Source organism: Pseudopodoces humilis, chromosome 11 (assembly GCF_049639895.1).
Source record: "Pseudopodoces humilis isolate 2021_Gansu_Grassland_sample_001 chromosome 11, ASM4963989v1, whole genome shotgun sequence".
Lineage (NCBI taxonomy): Eukaryota > Metazoa > Chordata > Aves > Passeriformes > Paridae > Pseudopodoces > Pseudopodoces humilis.
In genome coordinates, this window is record NC_142210.1 from 14,888,109 (window position 1) to 14,907,173 (window position 19,065).

The 19,065-nt window shown below is 42.9% G+C and overlaps 1 protein-coding gene across 17 annotated transcripts in view; it reads right to left on the minus strand.

The window, feature by feature from the left end:
• Nucleotides 1-19,065, minus strand: part of LPP (LIM domain containing preferred translocation partner in lipoma) — a 337,428-nt gene that overhangs the window by 49,150 nt on the left and 269,213 nt on the right. For all 17 annotated transcript variants that reach the window (XM_088061257.1, XM_088061253.1, XM_088061262.1 and 14 more), the window contains one exon: nt 8,499-8,668. In XM_088061257.1, the coding sequence (XP_087917383.1) occupies nt 8,499-8,668 (170 nt within the window). The remainder of the gene's footprint in view (nt 1-8,498; nt 8,669-19,065) is intronic.

Genomic DNA, 19,065 nt, shown 5'->3' on the forward strand with positions numbered 1-19,065 from the left:
AATCATGTCCTGGAGTGAAGAGCAGAGGCAGACACTAAAGGGAGGATCGACTCACAGACTGAGCTTTTGCCAGAGAAAATTCCTTGGAGTGTGGCTTCACCAAGGAGACGGCTCAAGTGGCATGCTGCAAGAGCCTTATGGGCTGCCTGGCACTCCGGCTTGCAAATCACTGTCTGGACTGAAGGAAGACAGCATCCGGAACTGAGAGTGAGCAAGACAAGATTTTGCTCTCTTCAAGGCTGCTCAGGGAACCATACCTGCTAAATCCAAACAACCCATTCCAGGACAGATTCAGCTCTGTTACTTACAGGTACTACAGCATGTTTTGCCAGCAGCTCTGAACAGGGGCACTGGTAAAAATATCCAATACATAATGGTTTGTTTACCTCAGTGAGTTCCAGTTTTTTTTATGTCTGGACACTGCAGAACTTTGACATCACTTCATTGGAAAGGACAGAGCTCCATAATACATGGATCTGATGGAAACACATGTCTAAATTATAGGCCAAATTTCAAATAAATCACAGCCTTTCCAGAATAATTGTCTTCAGCAGTTTGAATTGACAAATAATTATGCAGGGTTACCAGCAAGCAGTAGGACTACATAGAAAGGAACACTATCAAGGTACCTTCCACCCTCCTGGGTTTTCCAACAGCCCTCACTCAGCTGCTTGTTCATATTCATGAAGAGTCTCTAAACAGCAGTGATTGGAAGAGGGGATGAAAAGAAAGGTAGCTCCTTCACCTCAAGATCTTGGCACACTGAATTGCAAAAAGGTAGAAAATTAGGGCGTGGAAAACCTGAGCTATACAGTGCAGGATGTGTTTGTGGTCCTTGGACAGGTCATTCAAACTCAGAACAAGACTAGAAAACACACCTAGATCTTCCCATGCCTAGACCTTAACTATTCCTGGGAGATGTTTGTCCCACCTGTCCTTGAAGGATTCCAGCAATGGAGATCTATGATCTAAACAAACTGCATTTAAACTTCTCAGGGTCAGATCTCCATCTGCAGTATGGAGACAATGCTGTTGCCTTTTTCACAGACTTGATGTTTACAGGAAGTTTTTTGGAGGCAGAGATTTTCATTCACTGACACACCACAGTGAGAGTTTATTACAGTGGTATCTCCAGATGCTGCTCAGGCAGCAAAGGGTGAAAGCAGCAAGTAGTTCACTGAGGAGGTGGTGAAGAACAGTTGAAAGAAAAAAGAGGAACACTGTAAACACTGGATGCAACTTGCCAATACCCATCTAAACTGGACTGCAAATGAAGAAGATACTACAAAGGTGTCACTCTTTCCTTATAAGCCATTTCTGCTAACTTGCAAATGCGGCAAGCTTTGTGATATATCCACGGGGAAAGCGCAACACACAGCTAAAATCCGTTGCTGAATGACTTCGACATCCCCTCTACTGTAGCATGATCCATAAGTGGATCTATAGCCAGGAGCCATAAAATCCCATTAGTCCTGCAGAAAGGGAGACAATTTTCTTCCAAAGAATATACAGTTGGTCAGTGGAATTCACCCTGTAAGGCGAGAAATCCACTGAATGGCAGCAGCTGGTCCTTCACAGTATCATCTTTTCAGTCACTAAGAATTCTTCATTTCCCATGGTATAGTTTTTCTAGATTATACATGTCAAATCAATGCTTACTTCATATAATCAAACTATGAAAAATGCCTCTAATCATAAAACCACAAGATAGAGACAAGACTACAATTGAAGTTGTTATGGCTGCTAACATACAGGAGGAAAGATCTGAATTCTAGCAAGCCATCAAAAAAATCTCAAGCAAGACCAGGTGTGGAGGAGGAGTTGTCACTATGGACACATTTTTAAATAGGGACCAAGGAAAATGAAAAGTGATCCATACTTAACAAAACTTTGTACCACCAAGTCATCAATGAATAATTAATCAGCACCTCATGCCCAATCTTCCAAGACAGATGTATCTATTAAAATGCAGCACTATGGTGTTTTTCCAAAAATATTCCCCTCATGACACTGTTCTCATTGGTAGCATCAAGTTGCTTTACCTCCACAATCCATGGCTGGTCTTCCTCTAAAGCAACACTCTAGTCAGCCTTCTGGAAAGTCAATTATACCAAGGTATATTGGTCTCAGAATCCATCACCATGATGAGCCCAGTGCAATTCTTGGCAGGGCTTGCTCTCATGTCTTCCAAGACCACTATGAATTTTCCTTCTTACGGGCTTGGTTTGCAGAATTCTTGTCCTGTCCTTGTTGGACAGCAAGATGAACTGGCCCTGTCTTCTTTAATATGAGCCTCTGGGTCTCTACAGAGGAGTCCCTGCAAAGCATTACCTCATCATCTCATGGTACACTTCCCCTTTCTTTATCATTCCAGTTTAGAAAGGAGGTTATTGACCTTTGCTGACTCCCCCACCCACCCATCCCTGCAAAGGAACCTTTTCCCTTGCCTCGTGATAAAATAAGAGACATGACCCATCCCCTATAACAGTTGGTAGGCCACTGAAAAAACAGACACAGTCTTCCAGGGGGTCAGCTAAGTTCAGCTGTCCCAGTTCTGACAGAAGCTGCTTCATCGACATTCTCCCACGTTTTTGTACCTCCTAGGCCCGGACTCCTGGAAGCTCCAGGTGCAGCTTATGCAACAACATCCTGTCCTCCTCTGTCTGTGCCCTGATTGCCATTTACCACCCAAAGTAGTAGAGTTGAGCTTACGGCCACCACCCCTTCTCCACCTTCTGCCTCTATTTTTTATATCAGCTGTTGCTGGGTGGTATCAATAGAAAGGGCTTTTATACTCTTAAGGGATTTACTAATTTTTCACTTTCACAAATGATTGGTTTACTAGACATAACAGATCTCCCTTGCCATTATGTTTTTCCCAAGGAATAACCAATGGGGTGCAGACTAGCAAAATTATCAACTCTAATCATCAGTTGGAATAAAACACGCCTCTGAGCGAGCCAAAACTCTGGACCTGCTTTGTGGCTGCTACGCCCATGGACCACTTCTGCTGAGGGTAAGAAATACCCAGGGCTGAGCCTGCTGCTGCCTGGCACAGCCCAGCTCCATCTCTGTGCCACAGGAGCTGAGCCTTAATGCTTTTCGATCCACGGGTCACAGGTTCAGCTCCCTGCTGCCGATGACTCACACAGGAGCTCCGAACTAGAACTAGCAACACCAGCTTTTTTCTAGGAGAGGATTGAAGAGCAGCATTGATCTCAATGAAATATTTCGAGGGCAGAAAAATTCCACCACGCAAAGAGTGCGTGACTTCTCTTTAGTTTATTTTATATTTTTGTTCCAGTTGTCATTTTGAATTCAAACTCTTTGGAAAGCAGGCATAATAGTCTTAATGATCCCATTGAGCAGTTTAAATTCAAATTGTGGAGCACTTGCAATACCATGCTGGCAGCACTTTCCATAAATTACTCTCAAATTCAATACATTGCTTGACAAAAACAAGAATAAAGGGCTTTTTACTTTAAAAAGAAGAAAACTTGTATCATAAAAAAAAAAAATCTTTAAATTATAGTTTCTCTTTTCTGGTCCAATTTAAATTGTTACATAGTTGCTAAATTAGTGCTGTAATCCCTGCTTACAAATTGCAGAATTATTTTTAAAAATAGATGTAGTTTTACTGGAGGGAACAACCTTACACTTTAAACCCTATGTGCTGCAGGATGCTGCTCTTGCACAGCTTTCAACCAGCCACACTCACGTGCACACAGGGTGAGGTTTACAATACAGTCACACTGAAGCCAGTAGCAGTCTCACCAGAAATTTCAATGAGCCCAAATTGAGTTAACACTGACATTTTAGAATGATTAACAAATTTAAGCTTTCCCAAGATGCTCCATGGCACCAGTGGCTCTCGTTGTACCATTTCTTAAAAGATCAGCATTTCTCTTGTGTTCTGTTCTGAACTACTCCTACTGAACTAAAGCCACTGGTAGGCCAGGAAGTTAGAAGACTGTAGGAGAAAAAAAAACAACACTTCCAAGATATACTTTTTCTGCTCACAAACCAAGTAATTGGGGGATGGAAAGGGGGAAAAACAAGAGAAAAAAGGTGGAGCACTATGATCCCAAGTTCAAAGCTGGGCTGGGGAACAGCAATAATCAGGGCAAGACTTCCATGCATAATTCTTCTTCCTTCAAGCACTTCCACAGCTTTAGTACTATGGAAAGGTGAACTTCACGTGCAAAAAATCCTTGTAAGTGACCTTTGGGGATAGGTATAAGATATTGTCCTCAATATCTCGCAGTGCTCAGCAGAAATAGGAAACCTCGATCCCTGGGTCTCCACAGGGCTCTGCAGATCATACCCACCATTTCCCACATCCTAGCTTGATAGAAATGAGAATTTCTTTCTTCTCCCTCAATTATACATAATTTCTAGCCCACCACTTCTCTGAAGTCTTTCATCTGACCCTGGTTATTTCTGCTTTCTTGTACCCTTCCCAGTCCCACCATGGTCCCCTCCCTCAGGTGGGTCACACTGACTTGGACACAACAGAAGAAACCCTGGGAGGCCAGGAGCATCAGCAAGATCTCACTGCTTTCTGCACTAACTGCAGGAGCTCAGCCCCTCCCAGCCCACACCTCAGAGTGCACATCTCCAGCTGCCAACTGCCAGATTGCCAGGACAGGGGAGAAAGAATGGATGAAAATTTCCACGTCCTGGAGAAAGTTATCTGGACATCAAAGAACACCCATTCACAAAACAGCAGCATCACTCTTGCCAGACTGGTGTGTCTGGTTAACCTTGTGTTCAGTCCTTATGATAACACGGTATTTGGACAGCAGACAGCTGGCACTGCTCAACATCTTGCTCCTCAGTCTTTTATAACAACAGTTCCACTGATATTACGCTTTGCCTTTTCCCTGCTCTGAGTCCAGCACTAAAATCTCTTCAACTACTTAGAGGAAGCAAACCAAATGTTCTTTTGTCAGTAATTTGCCCTGTAAGGGAGGGGGAAAATATACTGATAACATACTGCAGACACGGCATTTGTCACGTGCAGAGCAGTGCACTGGTTACACTGGAAACCCTATCATGGTATTTCAAATGTTAACTTGACTGTCCTAATGACTGGGAAACATCTGTCTCCTATTAACACTTTAGTTTTTACAGTTGCTTTTAGTTCAGCAGAAGTGTCTTAATGGAGAAGACTGGTACTCTTTTAGAAATAACATCAATAATGAAAGAATCCTTGGATGCAGAGCAAAACCAGCAAACGCATTGGCAACAGAACTCACTGCACTCAGAAGATGTAACAGGAAATAATAGTGATGGGCTTTTGGGTGGGAAGATTTTTGTGTGAAAGAAATTAACTCTGGTACTTAAATTCGCATTAAGAAAAATATTTCTTTTCAAACAGGTGATTGATTTCCTTAGATATTAATTCAGACTTTTGGGGAATTTCATCTTAATTGGATCACCGATAAATAAAACCAGAAACAAAAACAACAAAGAAAACCCCTTCTGCAGGCTATTTAGGCTTGGTACTGACTAACCAGTAATTAAATACAGCTCTTCACAGTAATCTTAATTATGGCTTCACTACACCACAGCTAAGAAGAACAACACAACAAACTGAGAAGATTAGCCAATTCTAATTGTTGAAAAACATTTATTTTTGTTTTTGTGCACAGTTTTTGTGTGCATAAGGCCACATGTCACATCAGTGAATTATAAAAAAATAATCAACGGCTTCAAGAATTTATATATCACAACTAGGCAAGTGTTACTAGGCAAGCAATAGTTTATTTTTTTTATATAAATCAAGCCTCTATGGCTTGCATAAGAGGCCAAGTGTTTTAGACTTGGGAAAATAGGGATGTGTGCTAGAAATCAGTGTGAATTAGGTAGACCAGAAACAAGTTTCACTGAATTACTCACACTTATACCAGTTGAGAAGCCTGTTTTCTCAGCTGGCCACTCCATGAATTAGCTGTCCAGTCACATCTGCTGCACCTTCCATGGGAATTCACGTCCAGAGGAAACTGAGTCAAGGTACCTCAGTACTGTCTTTCTATAAATCTAGGATTCCTAGTATCCAAGCTATTGTCTGACAATAGGGACTTTGGGAAACAAAAAATACCCCACCCACCTTCAAAAACCAAACACCAAAAAATCCCCCCAAACCAGCCAATCAACCAAAAAGAAACAGAAAGAAAACCCAAACCAAAGGAAAAACAATCAGAGGCCACAATTCAGCAGAATGTGGCTAGACAGGCTAGATTTTAAGCAGGTCTCAGAGCTCAGGATAACTACGTCACACATCTAAAGGCATCTAAAGACAAAAGCAGTCAGACTGTGCATCATCAATTTAAGGGTCTCATTCCTCTGCAAGAACAACTTGCAAGCCTAGCTCAAAGCCTTAGTGTACTTAAGCATTCATTATCCTACTGAAGCCAATGCAGGCTTCAATCCACTGAAAAATCAATGAGACATATGCTCTAGGACACAAACTCCTCAGGCTTACAGCCAGTGGCATGGCAGAAGCCTAGATCCTTTGTAGATCTGGCTTTCAACACAGCAGAGTCCTGAGCATTCTAAAAGACACTGAGACAGGCTCCCAACACTTGTTTCTTCCACATTTAAGAGTTTAATATGTGCTTGGGTTTGTTTTTTTCTTTACTGCATCAGACTGCCAGATTCCTGCTTCCCATTTTCCACTCACAGTACCAGCTGTCCAACTACTTATATGTAGCCCCATCAGCATTGCCATCCTTTCCCCTGCATGTGCAGCAGCAGATGGATCTAGACGTGTTTTGGGTTAACTCCATAACCATGTTTTTGTGGACTGCATGGATAAACATTTAAAGGCCCCTTCTGGTTATATAAAAGGAAGCTATTAAACGTTTACTCTTTCCTCAGTACTCAGTGCTGCAAAGCCGTATCACAGAACATACAAATGCAGATGCAACCAGGCAATTATCGTTCCTTTATCCCTTAAATAGATAGAAGATAAATTTGAAAGAAAATGAGGAACAGAATCCTTCTCCCTTTCCTTTTTTATCCTTTTATCTCCCAATGTAGGAAGTTTACTGAACCCTTGCCAACAATTCACTCAGGCTAATGAAGTGTATAAGTAATGGGATTAAATAATCTTAAACCATTACTACAGTGGCTAATGCAGATGTTTTCCCAAACTAAAGCAGATGAGTGGTGTAGAATGCGTGCTTGATTTAAAAAAGAAGAAAAGAAAGTATCAATCTGCAAGCAGATGAAGTCAATTCCAGCCTGAAGTCAATGAAATGTTTAATTCCAGTTACATAAAGTTGCTCCAATTATATTATGAATGCACCTTCCTAAAGTCTTCAGTGCTTTGCACGTGGTTAAACTTGCCACAAAATGAAACTTAAATTTTTTATGGTGCAATCATTTTTGTGCAAACAAAAATAGAAATTATTTAAAAGGTACATATTCGACCAAGAGACCATTTAGCTTTTAAACGCAAATTAACAAGGCCCATCTATCACTGCCGTTGTAAATAAGACACAATCCTCCCTTTTTATATTCAATATTTCATTAACAATCTCACTGTGAAGGCTCTGTAGAAATAGAGAGAACAATGAGATACTGGTGGCATTTTCAGAAATATTATAGTATTATTGCTGTAATTATCACTGGAATGACAGAAATGTCATGAAAAACATCAATTTTTACTTTCAGAAGTGTGAATCCAGTTCTGGAAGGGTCTCAGGTCCAGTGTTTGTAAGAACTCAAAACTGAGAGTTTAGAGAAAGATGTCAGTGTTTTAAGGAAGTTCTAGTTCTTTTCTTACTCTAAATTACAAGGATAATCCTTATAGACTGGATGTTAAGGTCAGACCAAGGTAAAGCCTGAGACACATAATGGGGTGTTTTTTTAATTTGGACATGTACAACTGGTTCCAGCTACTTGTTACAGGAGCCTCTTAAAATTAGCATCTCCTCAGAGCAATTATTAATTTTTTGCTTTAAGACCTTGCTAGAAGCATGAAATGAAACTTTAGGGTGATGTAAGCTTCAAAAGATACCTAATCCAAAGACCCTTAGTTCAGTAGAAAGTCTTCCATCAAGCAAGGCAAAAGTCTTGATTTTAGAAGTTTTAATGCTTTCTTGCATCCCACCTCCTTAATCTTAGTGGGCACCACAGTCTGTAACAATTTTGGTATCAGGTTTCCCAACATGGAAAGCTGAGAACCATACTACTGCTAAAAAATGACAGCATAGTCTGCTCCTTGCAGAGATGAAACAATCACAAACCCCAGCTCTTTCTCCTGCTGTGTCCACTTCATTTCAGAGGCAGGTCAGACACGGAAATGCAATTCACCCAGTAAGCTGAAAAGACCAGAGTTCTTCTGAAGACTGTAAAAAAACTTGTTGCTCATGGTACTGGTACAGGGTTGCCAGATTTTAACTGTAAAGCAACTCCAGAGCAATGAAAGAAATAGATGTTTCCCATGTCTATACATTAAAATCAGGACACAAAGAGGAACGAGTACTCACAATGTAGCAAGGTTCACAGTAGGCTTTCTTCTCCACAGCGTAGAAAGGCTGTCCCCTCAGCTTGCTCTTGCATGTTATACAGGTGAAACACTCCACATGGAAGACTTGGTCCATGGCTGTACAACCAGTGCCTTCTCCAACGACATTCTCCCCGCAGCGGGCACAGCGTCCTGTCACCAGAGGGAAAGGACAGCAGTCAAAGCAAGCCCCTCGACCCAGCTGCAGAGGAGGCCCCACCACTCACCCGTGGCTGCAGAGCGAGTGAGGGGGATGAAGCAGCTCAGTCCACAGAAAAACAATTTGTGCCACTGCTGGCAAAGATCTAGTACCACTGGAAGGCCCTCTGGTGCTGGTCCATATGAAAAGGTCTAGAAAGGATTGAAACTGGCTCCCAAGACAGCACTTATGTCAGTTGTGCTGCTGCATGCCAGCAATCATCACAAGGACCCTGAGCTCCAGATACAAACCACTGAGCTATCATCTAACCCACCTATATAGTCATCTTCACTTCCTCAGGTAGATGGGATAAACCTGTGCCTTAAGCCTTACTTCCACATGAAAGGATTTTGTTGTAGAAGCCTCATAAAGCTGCCTGGTGGCAGCACAATTTAAAGAGAAGATTTTGCTTGTACAGCTCAAACCAATTCTCTCAATGGAGCCAATTACTTTTCTTTTTCTGTTCAAAGATTAATACAGATTAAGATATTCTGCCTATTTAAAGCACAGAAACTATTCCTAAAGACACTGATGTGTGGATACTTTAGTCTTGCCGTCCTTCAAGAAAGGTGTATGAGAAACTGCTGTTAGAGACTCTGAGTACAGACAAACCTTAAGAGCTCTGTCTGTTTCTGAAAAGGGTCCTTAATGTCAGATACAAATGCATAGCAAAAAGTCTGCAGACACACACTTACAAAAGGCTTGCTGCCTTGTTCAGATTGTTGCTAAAGATGTTACGTGGCAGATAGGTACAAAGTGAAGACAAGATTTCCTTAGCTCATGGGAAGAACAGTTCCCTAGGGGAGACTGTGTTGCAGAGATGATGGAAGAGGTGGGTAGAAGGCACACCTTTGCCAGTTTTCTCTGCCATTTGAGTTCTAGAAAATGGAGATAGCCCATGAAGTTGTGATGTCCTTACACAACAATTTATATTGAAAATGGAAGGCATTAAGAACAAGGTCAGCTATACTACACAGGAGAACCCCACCAAAGAAAATAGAGAAAGTATGATCTGGGGCATTGCCCTACTCAAAATGGTACTCTCCAGTTTAAGAGTAACTGTGGTGACCCCAGCCTGGGCGCTCTGCACTTCTTGAAGGCTTCATGGGTGGAGTGGTGTGATCATCAAGGGTGGGAAGGGAAGCAAGAGCTGGAAAAGAGCAGGAAAGCAGACTGAGTTCAATACAGAATTATTCATAAAGGCATATGTAAGTAACACATACCTGATAATAATTATATATTCCAGTAATGATACAATGCTCTCTCATACCATGGTCTGTTTGTTGGCCTTTTCATGCAAATACTGCACAACTTCCTACAAGGACTTAGACCTGTTTTGTCATCCCAAAAGTAGGACTGTGCACTGTCAGTGTCACGACTTCTTTCCTGCCTGTCCCACACTCCAACAAGCTACTACACTCAGGGAACAAACCATGTAAGCTACTTTTGTATCCCTCAGGATACCACAGGATGATATATACACACATTTGAGATATATTACAAGCTTGGAAAAGAACCCAGATCATTATGGTTTGCTACAATGGCATAACTATAGTTGGCTTTATTATTTTTAAACAGGACAGAGAGTTTCTGATTCAAACAGCTCCCAGCTTGAGTAGTGTGGAGAGAGAACTCACCAGATGAATCCAGACAAGTCTGGAAATCCCCCAAATGGAATTAATAATGTATTTAAACTTAACTTTCCTTAGCATTTGTTATTAAGGTTTTGATTGTCACTGCTGTGCTTTAATCACTCCACTGTAACACTTCTAGAGAGGACTGCTTTTTTATGAGCAAAAAAGGAATTCAGGTTTCCCAGCATGGTGGTGAGGCTACAGAGCATGGGGGAAGAATGGAAAAAACCATGAGGGCTAGGAAGAAAAAACCCAAACACACTGGAGTGAACTACAGGAGCTGAGCACTGCACTGAGGAGGAGGCAGAAGACACCTCCTGTGTACCACAGGACGGCCCTGCTCAGCCCTGCATGTGGACAGCACAGAGCTGCTCCAGGGCCTTCTCCAAACATCTCGTGTAGCTGGGCTGTAATATGAAGAGACGTCTGGGGAGCAGTTAATATCTCTATATATAAAACATGAAATTGAAAGCCATTAGTGTATTACTTTACACAGTGTTTTTCCAGAGGGAATATTCTGCTGAAGAATTTATTTTCCCTAGTGTGCCATTCTGTGATCATCCGGTATTATTTTTATGAGGCATTTGGACATGGAATAATGTAGTGTCTATGCAAACACTTCTCAGCTTTCTTTGTTAACATCTGAGCAGAACATGTGGGAATCTTTTCTACCCCTCCTTCTCTTCTCACATTCATAATTTAGCCAGGTCTTATGTGCTTCAGCATTTATCTTCCTCTTTGACCAAGACATCTCTCCATTTGCTGAAGTAGCTGTCTACATGGAGACCATACTTCTGGCTGTACTCGTGCTAGGAGACCTGGGTCTATTTCCTAACTCAAATACATACTCCTGTAATCTCTGACAAGTCAGTCAGTGCCTTTGTACCCCTGTCCCCTCTTTAAGCAAAGGGCATAAAGACATCTCTGCCTCCCAAAGGTGTCCCGAGGCTACATTTCCCCCATAGCTCTGAGGTATTCCCTAACTACACCGCTGGTGGTCAGATACAAACCAAAGAGTAGCACAACATGAGTCTTGGCCAACTTCTCCCCTTTAAATTGGTTTCCTAAGGCCTTCCTTCCTCTTTCTGGGTTTTTCCACAGAAGATTCCCACTGAGGCAGTGACAGACTTAACCTGGCTACATTTATGAGAAGTCCAGTTTCTGCTATTAAGTACACAGACAGAAATACTCCTATAAACTCTCACACAGGAAAGCTTCCTTTTTTATAAGTTTATATGCAAACTGTAACTCTGTGGCCTTAAGCAAACCATGTTTTTCATGAGACATGGCAACTCCAGTGAGAATCAAAACACAAGCTCAGTGCCTGGCAACTCTCCCAATTGACTCACTCACCCAAAAGGTAAAAGCAAATAAGCCAAAATATTCAAATTTGGGAGCTCCAGTTGGGTGGCTGGGTCCACTAAAAGGTACATGGGCAAATACACAACTAATCTGGTTTGCAGCAATGTGATCACTGGAGACTGCACCTTCTGCAGATCTCTGTGCAATCTGGGAACTCGCAAGACTTCTGCAAAAAAACCTGTCTCTTCTCCCATCGCCTGCAACTCGCTCAAATGTAGTTGAAAATGGCTATTAGTTTCAAGTGTTGGTGAGGCTTGTCAACTGACAAGCAGACAGGCACATGTACACAGGCAGTGCAATTGCACAAGCCCCATTTCCTTAGAAAACCAGAAAAACCCCACTAAAAACAATGCATCTATCGTTATGTCTGATAGAAACAAAACAAAGGTCTGCTTTTCCTGTGTGCCAGTTACCAATGGCGAAGGTATTTGTGGTTGGGCTCACCACAATTAAGTGCCCACACATGTTCCCCATTTTAATATTTTCACACTGGCTCAAATAACCCAGTCCGTTGTGTGCAGAATACCCATGAGTGAACACAGAACAAGTTGCACTGCTTATTGGGAAAGAAGTAGCAAAGTTTGCAAGACTCAAGAACAAACAGATTGCACAAAAAAGATTACACAAATAATCTAAGAGAAAAATAGCAGGCAGCGTATTACAGTAGAAACACAGAACAACGTGACCCATTTGCTTCCCACAAACAGCATTTAAAAGGCAGCTTAAAGACAAAGGACAAAATTAGCACTAAACTGCATGAAGATGAGAAACTATGTCATTTCAACATTCTTCTTTTGCCCCTTCAGCCCTTTTTAGATCCTTTTTCAAGATTATTTCAGCAAAACTAGAAGGCGATATGTTGGCAGCAAGCCTGGGAGACTGGAGTCCTCTATTTTTGCATGAAAGAGGTTCATAACCTTGGCCGTGCTGTGACCTTCCTTCAGCCCAGCCTGGCTGCCACATGGTGGTCTTACCTTGGGGGGATGTACAGAAGTGCCCACAGAGGCTTCCGTGCTGAAAGTGCCATCATTAGTGAGTTTCACACAGAAACACTTCAGCAGCTGAAAGGATACATCAGCTACGTACGATACTTTATTCTGAAACCTCCTCACTTACTGTCTTCTATTGTGTAAAAAATTTGAAATATTGTGAATCTGAAGGAAGAGGGGGAAGGGAGAAGAGGAGCTTGTATTGCACATAATGCCATGTTCTAACTTCTTGTTATCTAATTACTATTATTACATGGTTTTCACCTATACCGCCCCAGATCCTGGCTGCTCAGATTATAGAACAGATCCATTCTGCAGGGTATTGGAAAAACACAGAATTCACAGAAGGACCCAACTGCAGGAGTTTATAACCTAATACAAGCAATGACAACTGAGTAGTGATAGGAAATAGAAGGAAACAATCAGACAAAACCAGTCAGCAAGGGAAGCTGTGCTCTCAGCACTCTAAATGTTTTACTGTTGACAAGGAGTCTGTAGACAGCACAGCAAAGGAAAAGGTTAAGAAGAATTTGAAAGAGGACCCGGAGGGAGTTTAAAGGAAGTTTAATGGAATGCTTCTGAAGAAAGGACAAAGACAACACAAAAGAGAATGTAAGTGCTTGAAGATTGAACATAGACGCCTTCAGATGAGAAGGATGAGCTGGTATGTCACTAGAGAATACTAGAGGAAGAAGGGTGGGAATAGGTCATTACAGGTCATGCAGGTAAAGGCATGAAGCTTCTGTTTGATATGAGGCAGAAATTAAACCAGAGGAGAAATGTTTAAGAGTTGGATTCAATGATCCTTGTGGGCCTCTTCCAACTCAGGATGTTCTATGACTCTATGACTAAGAGGCAGAAATGATCTGGCCTAAGTTAAAAGCCAGAGAGTTATTTCTGCAGCTAGTTGAGCATGAATAGAGAGAAACTGCATTTTTTGAAAAGGATGTTGCAGAGATTCAAAGTCACTGGAGCTTGGATGCAGGTTTTAACTCTGAAGATTAACAGGACAGGCCATAATCTGAGCTGCTACTCATCAAGATTCTCAAGATTTGGCCAGAAAGTGGGCATAATCTGGGGATGAGGAATTAGGCACAGGGTGTTCAACCTTATCTAGGACATGCACCACTTTTTAGCATCAGATTAGGAACGTGAGCAAATGGGACAAACATCCACCACTGAAGATGGATGATGGAATAGGTACATGTCATACTAATGCTTATGGAAGTAATATTCTGATAGCAATCACACTGAAGCTGAAGATAAAGGCAATGTAGCTCCACACAGGTGGCTTGAGATGCTCCTGTTTGCACATCCAGAGACTTCAGTAGCCTTTTCTAGGCTACAGCGTTATTTTTCTGTCATACCTATTTAGACATTAAGCCATTGGCAGCACCACTGTGATGTACACTGCCTAACACAGACAATTCAGGCAGTAACTACAGATGCCAAGAGCAGAGAAAGCAGAAAGAAAATGTGCAAACCTCTCCACAAAAGACTTAAATTCATGAATTCAAAGCATGCATTCTATGTAGAGAAGAGATAGGGGATAATTTTCTGATAAAAGCATCAAAGTAGGGAGGTTCTGCATTTGCTGAAACGTGGGGAAAAAACGTTGATATCTCAAAAAACTCTGCATGATGGAAAAAACTTTCCCACCTAACTGTACTGGGGGAATACACCACAAGGTCATATCCTCAGTGCCTATCAATTACACAATTTCCCTTGATCAGCTAAGTGTATTCCCCAGCTTTCACTGCAGCCCTGATACACTATGCAAGAAAGAACTAAAAAAATACAGCACACTGCCTTTTCAAAACTGTACCAAGAACACTTTTAAAATATATAAATACATTGAACAAAATATCTCACGAAAAGTTCCCCTGGCAGCCTCAAGACAACCAATATTTCCGCTGTGTTATTTTTCTAATCATCTCTGTTTAGAGTTCGCCAGTGAATGCATTTTAGAGATTCATGACACATTCTGCTTTTGGATGGCTTTGAATCAGCTGGCAGTAAATGTGGAAAAATCATTATTCCTAATGAAGAAATATTGATGACAAAACAGCATTTCGAGGACAACGTTGACCATAAGTCAACAATGTAAAAAGACTTTCCCCTCTCTCCCTCCTCTCTCCTAGTGACTTTTATCCAAAGGTTTTCAAGTATTTCCCAAGCATGTGGGATTCCTCAGGACACCTATGTCATACAGGCACAATTGCTCAATTTTAAGGAGATACAGGAACAGAAATTGATTATTAGAATAACAGTGTAAGAGCAGATCTTAACTTAGTTCACCCTAATCAAGTTAAGTCCCAGTGTCAGAGCTTCTGCAACAGGTCCTGGGTTCTTTGATTCATCCAAAGGGAATAGAAGAGGGATCTCTGATCCACAAGGGAAGGTTTATGTCCTTCTACAACAGCGCATGGGAGGTATGCACATTGTGCTAGACAAAGACGTGTTAATCATATTTGTCCCAGAGTGATTCTGATATTTTGGCACTCAGGGCACTGCAATAATGGTACAAAGGGAAACCCAGAGGCATTTTGTACATTTTGTAGAAAATGATATTATTTAGCTCACCTTACCCTTGCCTTTCTTACCTATCCTTTTCTTGTTTTTGAACTCAAGACTTTTCACTGAGTGGGAAGCCGTTGGCAATGGTTTATTGTGCCAGGATCCAAGCTTGAAGTGTCACCATTTGACAGTAGCAGGCTGTATGCATCAATTGTCTTACACAGCCTTTGGACGTGAGACAGATCAATCTTAATTCCTTCTTCTTCAGCAGATGTCAGAAAACACAATCTTTCACAGTATACACAGCTTCATGCTGCAATGTGTGCCTGAAACACTTCATAAATTAAATCCAAGGCCGTGATTTAATTACTGTGTCCTGGTTATTCTGCTTTAACTGTGTTGCACTTGTACTCCAGATGTACAGGTCCCTGCAGTGACCTACTTGTCATTTTTACTGTACAGCACTGTGCAGTAGCTGCACTCTCGTGTTGTTTGCATCCCTTACCTCCAACCACAATACAACTTCATATTCTCACTTTGCTTGGCTGTAAAAACCTGACACATTCTCAGTATGCCCTGGAGGTCCCATTCCACACCACAGAGCAAACGCACTGCAACTGTGCAGGCTCACTCTGCCAACACTCTACCTTCTCAAACATTTCTTCATGCTGCTCATCACAAGATTACTGTCCTAGCTCATCTCCAGGCCTCACAGTGAACCTTTCCAACATCCCAGGGAAGGCAGAGGACATTTAAGACACCCAGCATGCAGGCAGGGAACTTGAGACTCACACAGGTTAAATAACCCTCCAAGAGTCACACAAGAAGTTTATGATGGAGCCAGGAACTGAAACCGTATCTTCTCAATCACAGTCGGGTTTCTTTAACCACAAGGCCATTTCTGAAAAGGCCTGATGATAAGAAGGGCCTGTGGCATAAAACCTCCATTTCAGAGGGAGCTTCCAGCACCAGTCTTGCTAAAATTCCCTCCCCAGGAGGAGGAATTTGCTCCTTGTGCAGATCACTCTGTCAGCCTGGCTGAGCCACACAGCAACTGAGCACACACAGTTCTGTGCCTCTGCTGCTGTCCTCTGTTGACAGAGAAAGAAAGGCCTCTGCTTCCTTCAGCACCTGTGTGGTGGTGATCCTTCACCCATCTACATCCCCCTCTCCTCAACATCCTGGGACACAAGAGACAATTTAGCTTGTTTCTGATATAAAGCAGATTACAACGAGAGGTACCTCCCCAAATTATTGCAGTCACAAAATGGAGAGGACCACTCCTGATTTTCCCCAAAAAATATAAGAATTCAGGTTGAACAGTATCTTGAGAAGATGTAGAAACAATCTTACTGCTTCCAAGGCAGCACCATCTCTCTCTACAGCATTCTTGACAGATACTTGTTTAACCTGCTCCTAAAAATCTCCAGCAACAGAGATTTCACCAGGCACTTGGGCAAAAATAATCTCAGCAGGTACCTACTGGTACCGCTAGTGAGCCTTTCTGCCATTCAGCCACAATGCCCCTGGAGCAAGCCCAGCCAAAGCCTTCCTACCCCGCTCATGATGGGCACAGAGAAAGCAGAGAGGCTCGGCTGGGCCTACAGCAGCTGCCAGGACCGAATGGAAGATGCTCCCCCGGCAGGCTGGTGAGTCCCTGAGCCCCACACCCGGATGAGGTGCCCGTCCCCACGCTGCATGATGTGCAGTGAGTGTGCCAGCCCAGTGGGGGTCAGTGATGCTCTACAGTATTTAAGGTCCCAAACACCTCTTTTGCAGCATGCTTTGCCTTTTTTTTATTTTTTCCCCTCCCCGTTGTTGTTGTTACATTGTGTCAACTTTTTGGCACGTGTTTTACCATGTGCGAACGGCTTGAAATAGAGCCCCGCTAACATCTGGAGACAAAAAAAAAAAATAATACAAAAGAGAGGGTGAAAAAAAGAGTGGGAGAAAGGAAACATTCCTCCCTTTGCCAATCGATCAAGGAAATGCAAGGGAGAGTAAAATGTACTCTATTTCCTTTAGAAATGTTTCCTTTAATGCCGATGAAAGCTGCCAGATGACAGACACTGGGGCTGTGTATCCACGGAAGAGCCGGGCTCGGGAAGCAGGGGAAGGAGCTGCTAGCGCAGCTTCTCCAGGCACGGGGGTGTCCCTGGCAGCCACAGCAAATCCTCCTCCTGCCCCTGTCTCCCCCGGGCTCTCCAGCACGGCAAACACCGTGCCATGGCCCTGCTGGCCACTCCTTGCTACCTGCTCCCCCTCCCGCTGCTCCCGCCTGCGCTGAGCTGGGCACGGTATGGCAAAGAAGTAGCTTTAAGTTCAAGTGTAGAGTTGGATTGAAAGAAGTAACATTTCATAATTATTCTTTTTAATTATCAGAGTGTTTGTGTTTGGGGGCCAATTTTTACAAAAAACCCCAGCCAACAAATACTTTAAGGAGTGCAATGATTATATTTGGTACCAAAAAAAAATTAAACAATTAAAAAATTATATTCTCACAGAAGTCCCCCACATACCTGTACTCCTCTGATTGTACGTAGTAAGTTCAAAAAGCAAGACACATAAAAACCTTTTTTGTTGCAAAATAAATATCGAGTAAAAATTATAAAGGCTTGAAGAAAGTGAGCCTTTCCCATGCTTTCAAAAGCGGAGAAACCTCTAATTTTATTGTACTTTCATAGGAAGATAAGATTTTCTAAACCAAAAAATTACTCTTCTCCTTGGAACACATCACTAATGTTGAAATCTTGTTTTTTAGTGAGATGTTACCAATGTGTGGGATCCAGAGAACAACCTCAGCAGCTCTCTACTAAAGCCCTAGTGAAGGTGAGGCTACCAGCCAAGTCCTAGTGGGGCTGGCAGGAAACCTCTCTCTGGGCAACTTATCCCAAAGCTGATTCAGTGGGAGTTTACCCCTCCTAGGAAGGACCTTAGCAAAGGGGAACAGTTGCTGGCCAAGCTGCAGATCAGACAAATTTTGGCAGTTTTGGTGATCCCAACAGCAACAAGCACTGAGCCACTCCCTTTGCAAAGCCTTATTGCATGATAAACCCTGGCCCGTGAAACCAGCAAATATATAACGGCACATGGGGTGACACAACCATGCTTGTATGAATCTCCTGCAGGGAAAGGAAGGCGATACCAGGCAGGAATCACTCCTCCTCAGGGGCCATGGGCAGAGGGGCATTTCCTGAGCTATCCCCTGGCCCCCTGGGCTGGTTCTGTAATGCTGCACCAAATTTCAGGGTTCTCTTTTGGAAAGGCACCAAAAAACACCCCATCATTACGGGGGGTGCCAGGGGCAGCAGCCTCAGGCAGCAGCTACGCGGGGCAGCTCTGCCCGGCCCGTCTGGGTCCTTCGGCAGGTGTCTCTCCGAGTGTGCTATCCCAGCCTGCTCCTTCCCTCCCTGGCTCAGGAGCCCTGCCCTGCTGATAGAGCAGCAGAGGGTGATTTCAGGACTGCTGCACCTGACCCCGTCCATCAGCGATGGCTGTAACAGAGCAGAGCTGGACACCAGACCAGCTGCTCTCCTCAGAGCCTTGGTGCTCACTGTGCAGCTTCTCCCAGTCACTCCTCCAGCTGGGGAGAACCAGTGACTGGCTGTCCACAGGCTCATGCTGCTGCTCAGTACAAGCACACCTTAAACATAGATCAAATTCTCCTGAGCTTTCTTACAGAGCTGAACCCAGAGTGCAGTCAGAAAGTACCAGATAAGACTCACACTGATACAGACATCAGCTTTTACACTGAGGTCAAAAAATGAGCTGTCTTCTAACACATTCACAAAGGACTGTGGTTGGGTTTGCCATTTCCAACATGAAAGCAGGCTCAAGGAGCCCGAGCAA